A 12,331-nucleotide genomic window follows, 5' to 3' on the forward strand; every position below is an offset into this window, starting at 1 on the left:
TGATGCCCTAAGAGAAAATGCTCTTTTAAAGCTATCCCAGGTCAGAATAGCCCACCTTGGGAGGTAAAGTACAGGTTACCTTTCTGGATGGCCACAGGTCACCACAGATGTGCCTCTATAGAGGGACTATCTAGAATGGCTTGAATCTCGCTCATACCAGTCCAACCCATCCTGGAAAGTCCCTCCCAATTTGGAGAGTCTATGACTAAGTGATTTCTGAGGTCCTTTTTAGATTTGAAATTCTGTGACTTTTTTTTCTTTCATTTAAGAACAAAATCATGGGAAAACCAGGTCAGATGAAAAAGGTGGGTGGATCAAACTAGTAATACTATTTTTGTTTAAAAAAAAATCAAGGTGTTATCATGAAAGAAAAACAGATCCTTGTGTGGTCTTTGCTGAAAGAAGTTCTCAAAGTCAATGGCAAATCCTCATTTGGTTGAATAGGTTTTGCTAAAAACTCAGTTTCCTAACTTCCCTATAGCCCAGACAAATAACTTATACCATTTAACAGCTAATGTTAACATCTCCCAGAGAAGGCAGCCAACAAAAGAATTTCAATGTGACTTAACAGGTCCACTTAATGGTCAACATCTCCCAGGAGAGACTCTTAATCAGCAAATGGCAAAGGGAGGAGCAACTGATTACTATCTCTTCAGGTGTGAATGTCTCTGCCATAGTTAGCTTTGATACCTAGGTTCCAAGGCTCCAGCTCTCAGGTAGGTTTTCCTTAAATATTAATACCTCTATTATTTAGGAAGGGAGTAAAGGCAACCATGTGAAGAAAAGAGCCAAGAAGAAGTGGGTCAGAAGATTTAGAGCTGCTGAGGACCAGAGAGATAAACTAATCCAACCATTATATTTTGCAATTGGGGAAACTGAGTCCCAGAGAAGTTAAAAGATTTGTCCAAGATTACAGAGGTAGCAAATAGCAGAAGGATTCAAACACAGTCACTAAACCAAGAATTCAATATTCTTCTGGTCTTTCTCTCCACTGGGTCTCTTGGAAGCTTCAGAAATCTAGGGCCACCCTAGCAGCTCAGTACAGTAACAGCGCCAAAAAGTCAGGAGTACATAAGGACAAGTCAAACAATGAAGAGTTTTTATGATAAAAGAACATCCTCTGAAAGGGAATAGGGATATATTGGGAAATATAAAAAAGATATATAAAAAGAAAATTAAAAAAAAAAAGAAATCCACAAAAAGGCTGGGGACTCTGGCTCCCCTCTTTTGGCCAAACTAGACTTTCTGGACAACCCTAGATTCCTAGATTCGCACTCCCCTCTCCCCATGCTAGAGGCTCTAGAAAAGATGCATAACTTGAAGACCAACATAGCCTTTAGGATTTAGGATACAGAAGCAGGAAAAAAAGGCTAATTTATTGTGTGTAAAGCAAAAATATATCATGACATAGTGGAAAGAGTCAACTTCAAAGTCAGGAAGGTCTGGGTCTAAGTCCTATCTTTTATGGGAATTGACTGTGTGACCCTGGGTAAGTCACCTGCATGGAAGGAACCTCTCGAAAACTTAAGCTGCAGAGAAGATGAACACCTACATTGATAGAGGTAGTTTCCTCACATGGGTATTCCCCAAACCAATGAAAATTATAGGTCCAGTCCCTATCCCTAAGGCTAAGTCTAAGGACACGGACTTGTGTGTGGAATGTGTGGAGTGTGTGGGTGTGGTGAAGAATACTAGGGTGCCTGGATGATATGCACACAGCAGAGGGAAAGGATTTAACATCTCCATATCCTAACCATCCTCCTATCTAATGACACATCATTGCTTTTTTGGGTTGAAAGATTAATTGATAGTGGTCCAATCATGTTTCTGTCCTTTCCATCTACTGCTATATTAAGGATGGAAGACTCCAGAGAGCAGGGAATATATAGCTCACAGGCTCAGATACCCAGCACTTCCGGGAAGACTGGTCTAGTGGGTTGAGGGCCAGACCTGGGTTCCAGTTCAGGCTGCAGCACCACCTCCCTGTGTGACTTTGAGAAAGGCAATGAGCCTCTCTGTGCTTCAGTCTCCTCCATCCGTCCCATGGGAAGGATTTTACTCCCTCAAGTTGTTTTGAGGACAAAAACAGACAATTAATGTAGAATGCCTTTCTTCCTCAGAACTAGTTGGTCACTGTCCATGATGTCAAACCGCTGCTCTCTCATCCCCAGCTACAGGCCCTTGGTGGTAGGGCAGGGGAGAGGCCTGGGAAAATGCCTGGGCACTTTGGAAATGTAGCATGTAGAATAATGAAATATAGAAGGGAGGCAGCTAAATGGCAAGGCAGATGGAGCACAGGGCCTGGAAGAGAGAAGACCTGGGTTCAAATCTGGCCTCAAACACTTCCTAGCTGTGTCACCCTGGGCAAGTCACTTAACTTCTGCCTCAGTTTCCTCATAGGTTATCATTAGCTATTAGAGAAATGTTGATGCTGACAGAACACCCCCAACCGAGGTCTCCAAAGAGGTGGTCCCAAATACTCATTCGCACAGGCCTAAATACACACTCTCTTTCTCTTTCTCTTTCCCCTCTCTGCAGTGCCAGGCAGGAAACCCCAATCCAGCCCAGAGAAGCACCCAGCCCCTCCCCTGTGTGCTCAGGGGTACCCAGGCCAGACAAGCACATCAGCATCTCCTCCCCCTCACAGCAGCTGCTCCCTTTTCACCCTCTCTATGTGGGGGTGGCGGGGCTGGGGTGTCGGGAGCTGTTGAAGGAAGGATGTGTTGGCCAGGGTCTCTGCAGAGGAAGGAAATAAGAACCCAGCATGAGGGAGGAAATGATGGCCTCCACAGTTCCTGCTTCCTTGGCAAGCCAGAAACACAGACAGATAGCAGCGATTCTTACCTCCTTTACCCCCACCCCCAAATGCAAGTTGAACCTTCTTATCAAGATGACCATTCTTCTCCCCATCCCATAATGCAACTTTGAAAAAAAAAAAACACCTCAAAAAACCACCAAACAACAAAAATCCCTGGTTCTGGAGAAAGAAAGGAAGGGCTCAGTGTGAGGGGCCCAAAGAGCAGCACCAGCACAGCTCGCCCTGAGCCAGCACACACACGCTCACACACACTCTCTCCCTCCACTGCTGGGAGTGGGGGGCCGACAACATGACAGATCAGGGAGATCAGGGACCCAAGGAGGTGAGAAGGCCCCAGGGAAACCCTGAACCCTGAGATTCTCTCTTGCATGCTAGGGAATGAAAGGCGATGGCCCCACTGGAGAGGGGGAAGCATCCAGAAGAGAATTTGTTTCATTCATATTACCTGTCGGGGGGGGGGGGGGGGGGGGGGGGAGGTGAAGAGAGAGGCTGGGTTGAGGAGAGAGAGGGAGGGAGGGGAAGAGAAGAAGAGAGGCAAGGGTGGGAAGAGCATAGGCTGGGGGAAAACCTACATTACTGATTTGGTCTTGAGTCTTCTTAATTCTCTGAAGCTCAGGTGTGTCAGCCACCACGCTGAAGCCCTTCCCCTTGTTCTTTTCAAATTCTTCCTTGTAACGCACCTGGAAGAGAGCAAAGAAAATGAGCTGCAAGGAGGATCTGCTTTGAAAAGAACAAGGGGAAGGGATGAAAGGGACAGTGGGGCAGAACTCCAAATTGGGACATCTGGCTCAAAGGTCAAAAGGAGCATGGTCTACTATCCCAAACACTTGGGGTCAATCCCAAGGCAGGAAAGTGACCTGAATGATCTCTGAAGGCTTCTTCCTGGATCTGTAAGGTGCCCACCAAGTTTCCCTGGGTAAGAGCTGTTAAGTGACCACCACTGGCAATAGACAAGAAGCAGCTAGAACAGAGAACCTCTGGCTTCTGGCTGGCACTGCCAATGCCTTGGAGCTTACCTCTGGAAAAGGGTCAATGGGATGAGAAAAGAGAGGAGGGCGAGGAAGGGCTCTGGGCAGAGGATGATCAGAACAGACCACACTTTAACAGAGTTTCTTAACCTGGGGCCCATGGATAGATTTCAGGGTCTCTGTAAACTTGCATAGGGAGAAAAAAAACTACATCTTTCTTTTCAATAACGTCTAACTGAAATCTAGCAATTAATGTACTTTATTTTATGCATTTAGAAACACCACTTTTTTTTCCCTATTTTGCTTTTTGTAGGGAAGGCAGGGCAATTGAGGTTAAGTGACTTGCCCAAGGTCACACAGCTAGCATTGTGTTTAGTGTCTTGAGGCCACATTTGAACTCAGGTCCTCCTGACTCCAGGGCTAGTATTCTATTCACTGCATCACCTAGCCACCCCCAGAAATACCACTCTTGAGAAGGGGTCCCCAGGTTTGAGGGAAAAGGAGCCCTGCATTAGAATGATCCCCAAGTGTTTAGAGGGTAATTCTAGAGAAGGCAACACTGCCCACCCTGTCCTGAAGATTTTGTAGCAGGAATCTGGGTAGTATTGCAATAAGAAAGATTGAAGTTAGAGAAAAATGGGAAGCTCTTCCAGATGCAGACGGTGATAGAGGGATGAAGATTTGAGAATTTCCTCGGGATATCCAGGAATGAGCTAGCATGAGTTTAAGGTAGAGACAGCTCTCTGATAGTGTTACACTTTGATTCAGAAAGATCTGAATTTGATTCCTGTCTCAGTCACTTACTTAACCTGTCTGCCTCATTTTCCCCATCTGTAAAATGGGATAATAGCATCTACCTCCCAAGGACAGTGTGAGGATCAAATAAGATATTTGCAAAAGCATTTCGTAAACTCTAAAACACTATATAAAAGCTAGCTATTTTATTATTATTTATATTATATAATTAATTTGTTATTTATATTATAAATTACTTATTTTCATTATCAACATCGTCATAATTAGGGAAAGAGAAAAATAAAGTTAGGGCCTCTCAAGGCTCTTCCTTCTTTCTCCCACATGGACTGGAAATCCAGTAAGCCCCAGGTCCCTGGGACTTTCTCTCTGATAGGTTCTCTCTCCCCCCACCTCCAGCCTGTATTTCCTCCATGGGGGGTGGCCCAGTCCCTGGAAGGCAGGTCAGTCCAGGACATGGACCACATGACTGAGCCTCCTGAGAATTTCCAGGATGAGATTTGGGTGGTTCCCAGGCAAGGAGAGGGAGGGCAGAGGTTAGTGGGGAATGGACTTCAGCAGGGGCTGAGCCAGATGATTCCGGTCCCCCCCATTCCCCCACCAGCCACCACCTGTCACTTGGCCCCCAAACCCCAGCACTCCTAAGGCTTCCAAAGCGTGGGTCAGGGGCCTGTGAAAATGCCATTACAACACCACAAAAACACTTTCCTCAGGACATTCCATGAATTAGGAAGGACAAACACTAGATTTCTGGCTTAGTGTATTCAGTGCCTTACACAGTAGTCATAAGCACTAAGAAATGTTTGCTGAATTGGGTTTTTATGGATGAGGAAACAGAGGCCCACAGAGAGTGAAATAATTTGTCCCTGGTCACCAGGATTCAAACCTAATTCCAAACCCAGCCTCCTCTACCTCTCTTTACTAAGAAGGTGAGAATTCCAAAGACACCCTTACCCACATTTACTAATACCACCCAGCCACCACTGGAACCTCTCCAATCTCTGGGTCAGGAACCCTGGAGAGGTTGCAGCATCCTAGGCTGACCCTTCTTTCAATTTTTCTAACAGCTTAAGAATAATGGGCAGGGTGTCATGATGTAGTAGAGAGAGTCAATCCCGGGAGTCAGGGCAACTCCAAGTTGGAGAATGGACACTGTTATACACTGTGAGAGGGAATTTCTGCATCAAACACTAATGATGTTGGTGGGCCCAAAACTAGTGAAATCACAAGCCTGGACCACAGACTATTTCTGCTTCAGCCTGTTATCAGCAGAAGCTAACAAATGTGGTTCAAAACTATGGGAGTGTGAACTGGCTTCAGAATAAAGGGTGTAATTTATTTAAAGGGGGAAGGACGGCTGAGAGAGGAGAGTCAGCTCTCAGTTGCATTTGAAAAAACAGGAAGGAGGGTCACGGGCTCTTGGAATAGCAAGAGCTGGAGAAGTCTAAAGACTGCTTACAGTTAAGGTCACCAATGGTGATGAGGCATCACTCAGTTGTACTGCTAAATTCAATAGGAGCCAGGCTTAGGACAGGAAGTGACTTGTAAGCTCATCCTTTTATAGAGTTAAAAATGGAGGACCAGAGATTCCACTTCAATATCTTCTTGCTACCTTAACTCCAAGAGAAGGCAATGTGAACGCTGACTTGAGTCAAAGGTTCTGGGTTTAAATCCTACCACTCACTGGTGCTTATTAGTGTGACCTTGGGCAAGTTACTTAACTTCCCTGGGCCTGTTTTCTTATGGGTAAAAAAAGAGGATTGGAGAGGAAATGGTCCTTCCTAGATCTAGAGATTTGATCCACGAACGATTCCAGATGCTGCTCAATCTTTCTCCAAGCAAAGCTCTGTTCCTTCACTGGTTACCCATTGCCTAATGAGTAAAACCCAAACTGTGGGGGATAGACAGTGTGCTGGATTTGGAGTCAATGGACTTGGATTGAAATCCTCCTGACCGTCCATTTTCTCATCTTTAAAATAATAAATATCGGGGTAGTTAGGTGATGCAGTGAATAGACACCAGCCCTAGAGTCAGGAGGACTGAGTTCAAATCTAGCCTCAGGCGCTTAACTTGCTGTGTGACCTTGGGCAAGTCACTTAACCCCAAATGCCTTGCCTTCCCCCCTCCAAAAAAAATAAATAGTAAATACAGACAAGTCCCCTGCAGTTGCGCTGATCTCCATATGACCCCAGGACTCTTCCTCTCTGGCCCCCAGTTTCTTTACCTACTGAATTAGGTGACCTCTGAAATCCTTTCTAGCTCCCCATCTAGGATCCTAGGATGGTCATTCTCCAAGTATACCTTGTGTTTCCCCATCTCCTCTTCTCACAATCCTACCATCACCTATCAAGTCAGTTGGGTTTAGTCTATTTGAGAATAGGACTGCTGCCATAATTAACCTGGGGCTTAGGGACAACTCATTGATGAAAATCCCATCAAACCTCACCCTCCTCCCCAGTCTGGCCCATCTGGCTTGATCTCCCTGCCTTTATAAGGCTCAAGGGCCCTTTATACAGGATAATGTCCACTATGGTGACATCAGCTAGTTCTCAGCCTTCCTCCCAACCCCCAATTCCAACACAGCTGTGCAAAGGGGTGATTCACTTTTATGCTTGCAATGGTAGGCTAGGGAAGGTCAGGAAAAGAGCAAAAAACAGGGCTCTGGGCAAAGCAACCCATGTCACAATCACAGATTAATTTGACACTCACCATTCTAGTACCTGGAGAGGGGACAAGGAATAACAGCTAATAACTAACATTTAGATAAAGAACCTTACATATATTACCTTATTTGATCCTCACAACATTGTTAGAGGACCATTGATCTCTGGGCATTGGGGAGAGGTATCAAGAGATATGGGAATTAGGAGTGGGAAAATATTCTCATGATTCTCAATGTCCTATCCCCAATCCCATTCCAGGCTAGAATTCAATTCAATAAACATTTATTAAATTTGTTATTTATAATACATATTATTATTTATAAACATTTATTAAATATTTACTATATGGCAGCCTGCCTATTAACTACCTACTTTGTACTGTGCTCAGCACTGGGAAGAATGATCATTGGTACTTTGGCATCAGAGAACTGGCTGCAGACAGCTGATTTGTGCTTTGTCCTCTCAGGTTTTGATCCCAGGCCTAATTGGACCCTGCCATGTAGAATTTGTCTAGAATGATCTTTGCTTCTCCTCCTCAACAGAGAGTGAAAGCAGAGGCCACACCTGCCTCATACTAAGGACCAGGAAGGTGGCCTGTAACTACACCCACACCCAAACACAGACCTGGTCTCCAAGTACAACAGAGAAGTGGACATTTGAGTCAGTCACAAAGAGCTAGGGACTGGGGTGGTTATTTGAGTGTCTAAAAAAGAAAATCCTCACCAGGACAACCTCCAGCCCTTCCCTATTTCAGGGTCCAAGATTAAAATGGAAGGGGAGTACAACAGTACAAAACATAGCCAGGAAAACAACATACACAATGACTTCAACGATTAAAATGGAAAAGATTCACAAAACAATTTAAAAAATGAATGTTGTGAAATTATAAAGAACACACATAGCCTCAAAGAAGAGAGATGGTAGACACCCTCACCTCACTCCTTTGCAAGGTGGGAGGTCCATGTATATGGAATACTATGCATATTTTTTAGGGATTTTTAAAAATGTAATGATCACTGTAAGAAACGAGGAGCAGATGGACTTCATAGTTACCTGGAGATGCTTATAAGAACTGATGCTGAGTGAGAAGAGTAGAACTAGTAGAAATTTGTACACAATTACAGACACAACGTATGTGTGATGACCAACTTTGATAGACTGGACTCTTCTCAGCTATGCAGTGATATAAGTCAATCCCAGAAGACTCATGATGGAGAGAAATATGTGCATCCAGAGAAAGAACTAGAAAGAAGTGAGTTTATATCCAGATGGAAGCAAAATACCTTATCTTTTTCCTTCTCTTGTTTGGTTTTGTTTCCCATTTTTCATTCCATCTGATACAATCCATCTTTATAACCTGACTAATGTATAATGTGAAAGCATTTACAGATCCTATACTTGACCGTATGCAGCCATGGGGGGAAGGGGAGGGAGGGGGACAAAATGTGAAACTCAAGGAATTGTGGAAGTAAATCCTGTAAACTAAAAGAAAACAAACAAATTAATTTTAAAAATTACAAAATAAAATGTAATGATCAGTTTGGCTGATTTTTTCCTCTTTTTGTTCAAAAATATTATTTGTTATGTAGGATGGCTTTCTGGGAACAAGAGGGGAAGGAATAGTAAGGGATATCTAAATGATGTAAAAAGACAAAAGATGTCAAATTCTATGGAAGGAAAAGAGAGAAAGAAAGAGAAAGGGAGGGAGAAAAGAAGGAAAGAAGGAAGGGAGGGAGGGAGGAAGGAAGGAAGGAAGGAAGGAAGGGAGGGAGGGAGGGAGGGAGGAAAAGGAATAGGGATGAGACAGAGCTAAGACAAAGAGAACTCAGATCCCATCCTTCAGTCCATCCCTGCCTGGGTGGGGTAAAGGTGATGAGAGGAGGGGGCAGGGTTATCCCTCCTCTGCCAAGCCTCAGGGTGGGGCCACTAAGGTGGTCATTTCTGGATGGACACTCAGGCAAAACAGTAAACCAACCCTGTGGTTCCCAGCCCCAGTGGGGGTGGCCCTAAGTGTCTCAGACACCCAAAAGTGCCACTTTGGGGGAACCAGTTTAGACACAGGAAAAACAAACCAACCAAAATAGATTGGTTGATCTCCAAAATAGAACAAGTTGGATTTCCCAAGTGATGGAGACACAGAGTCGAGACACAGAGACAGATCCAGAAAAAGGAACCACTTGCCAGAAGCTGCTTCCCCAGGCCCTCTTAGCAGCAGAGGATGCGGTAGGAAAAAGCTGAGGACTTCCTTTATTATGCTCTAGCCTCAGCAAACTAGTCCCCAGGCACTTTTGGAAGCACCTCCAAACCTCCCCAACCTCATCCTCCCCAGCCAGTCAGGCAGCCTGAGCTGGATATAGCCAGCACCATCTCTCTCTTCTTAACCGGCCACCACTAAGTTTAGCCGTTTCCAGAGAGGAGCTCAAGAAAACTGGCCTCCAGAATGAAACAATACACTGGAGTCAGAGGAGCTGGGTTCTAATCTTCCCTCGGGTATTTAGCCTTCTTGGGCCTCAGTTTACTCAGATATAAAAATAAATTAAAACTAAAATACTTCCAAGGTCTCTCCCAGCTCTGATATTTCATGACTATCAGACCACTCACCACTCCTCTCTGAAGAAAAAATGAGTTAGCTAGGCTCTCTGCAAGATCTGGTTTTATCCACACCCTTCACCAAGTCCATATCCTTTCTAGCTATTGGTCATCACCTATGCCTGGCTCCCCCAGTGTCCAATACAACCCTATTTCCTTGGCCTTCAGTACCCCCAGGACACACAAACACCCAGGAAACCCCTAACACACACACACACACACACACACACACACACACCCCTCTCTCTCTCTCTCACACACACCACACCCCTCACTCATACTACCAACACACATACACACCCCCTCTCACACACACACACCTCTCACTCATACCACACACACTCTCACCCCTCATTCATGCCACACACATACACACACACACTCTCTCACTCACATACCATATACCACACACACACCCCTCTCCCTCTCTTTCTCAGGTATTTGATGCTGGGGGGTGAAAAGACCTACAGCTGCCTCCCTTGTGTGTCAGACAAAAGAAAATTGAGATCTCTATCATGATGTTTAGAATTTCTCTCCCCTTGGAAGGGTGTGGATAAATGTGTGTGTATGTATGTATGTATGCCTGTGCGTGTTCACGGACTTTCTGTTGGGTCTCTCTGAGAGGGTCTGTTAGTATCACAGTCCAGGTCTTTCCCAGAGTGACCATCACCCCAATCTAAGTCCCTGACACTGACAAGAGAATCTACAGTTATAAATCAGCCCCATAAAAGTTTCCTTTTTGTCTCGAGGGTGGGCATATGTGTTAGGGGCTGGGGGGGGGGGGCACTAAAGCTGGGACTTGGGCCAAAACTCACACATGCCCCTCAGCTGTTTGGGGATTTGGCTGGGGAGGGCAGATGTCCCAGGGCAGCTCTGGGAAGACCCAGCCTTCCTGCTTCTCCAAGCTGACATTTGGTGAAATCTCATCCCTGTCACTGAGGCCAGCTAGCCTCCCAATCTTACCCCAAACTGGGGGGCCTGGCAGGAATCCTTACCAAAGTGGGCACTGCTGGGCCCCCATCCTCACCCCAGGAAGTCTGCCAAATACTCCTTGTTTTGCCTGACTCTCCCTACTTATATGCCACCCAGCAGTAGCCTGGCGCCACCCCTCTTGTGCCAACGTGCCTGGCATGCTCACCCACTACCGAATAATTGCAGCTTCTCTCCTGTAGCAGAGGCGGGGGTCCCTGAAGAGACAAGAGGTGAAATGCTGCCGTGTGTAAAAATGAACTTCCCCTCTTCCCTCCTCCAGAGTTTAGAAATACACAGGAAGTTCCAATTTGGGAGGAAGCAAAGAAAGGGTCATTGCCAGGTATAAAAACAACCACTTCTCACTTAGTCCTAGATAGGCTAAGCAGATTCTGCCCTATTAAAAAAAGAAAAGACTAACACCCAAAAAAGAGAAGCACCTTCTCTAAGGCCTCTCTAGGGCAAAAACTTGAACCCATGTATCTTAAGTCAGTAAAGATGTTTTGGTTTCTTGATCTGTTTCCCTATTGCTATCCCAGTGTCTTGTATAAAGTAGATTAATAAGTTAATTAACAAATGTTTACTAATTTAATTGAGTCCCAGCCTCTTACAGCCCTGTCCTGGTAACTTGCAGAAGACTTAAGATGTTCACCCCATATAAAAGCTCTCTGCTCTTCAGAACATTTTAAAAGCCCATTACTCAGAATGTCCCTGGATTGCCTCTGTAAAATGAAGTGGGGGTGTTAGACTACGTCATCTTCTAGCTCTGGACCTATGATCCCCTTGCTTTCCTCATCTGTGTGCTTGGTAAAAATATAATGTTTTATCATCAGACTGGGCCACACAAAATGAGGAAGGAAAATTTTTCAGGAGGCAAGCCCAAGTCACACATTCCAAAGTCAGATGTATTATTTTTTTTTTATTATTAACATTTATTGTTTGGCATTGCTTTCACCCCATTCATTCACTGATGTGAATGGCCTAAAGGTAACTGGAGGTAGCCCAAGACCAACTCACAAATGGTCAGCTAGCTACAAGCTTCCCTTCCTCTTCTCAGTCATGTTCTCTGGATGGGGACGGGGAGTTTGAGGGCTGCTTCCTGAGGGCCAAGAAGAGTCCCTGGAGGAGGGAACCTCTCAGGAAATCCATCTGACTTCTCTCCCTGGCTAGAAACTAGAAATGAAGGAGTTCTCTGTGATACAAAAGAATGAATAATGGAATTAGAGGCAGGAAACTCTAGACTGAGTGGCAGTTCTTTTATTAAACTGATGTGTGCCATGGGACAGATTAATGAGGCCTTTTCCTAGGTCTCAGTTTCCTCCAATATAAAAAGGAGGAATGAGGGGAATGGACTAGTGGACCTGATGTCCTTTCCAGCTCTGACATTCCATGACTGCCAGGCCTGACTCCTCTCTGAAGAGATAGATATGCCTGGCTTTCTCCAAGTTAAGCTTATTCCTCTTTCTGACTTAAGTCTGGGCAATGGCTAGCTACTGACCACCACTGGTGCCAGCTTCCTGCAATGTTCAGTACAGGCCCCTTCCTTTATCCTGAAAACAGCACAGGGAGGG

The 12,331-nt window shown here is 45.1% G+C and overlaps 1 protein-coding gene across 1 annotated transcript in view; it reads right to left on the reverse strand.

Moving 5' to 3' along the window:
* LASP1 (LIM and SH3 protein 1) overlaps positions 1 to 12,331 on the reverse strand; it is a 65,352-nt gene that overhangs the window by 25,524 nt on the left and 27,497 nt on the right. The window contains exon 4 of the mRNA XM_069074302.1: positions 3,391 to 3,498. Within this exon, the coding sequence (XP_068930403.1) occupies positions 3,391 to 3,498 (108 nt within the window). The remainder of the gene's footprint in view (positions 1 to 3,390; positions 3,499 to 12,331) is intronic.

The sequence above is a fragment of the Petaurus breviceps genome, unplaced genomic scaffold (assembly GCF_028583685.1).
Source record: "Petaurus breviceps papuanus isolate PSGF00001 unplaced genomic scaffold, PetGlider_PUasm1.0 90887, whole genome shotgun sequence".
Lineage (NCBI taxonomy): Eukaryota > Metazoa > Chordata > Mammalia > Diprotodontia > Petauridae > Petaurus > Petaurus breviceps.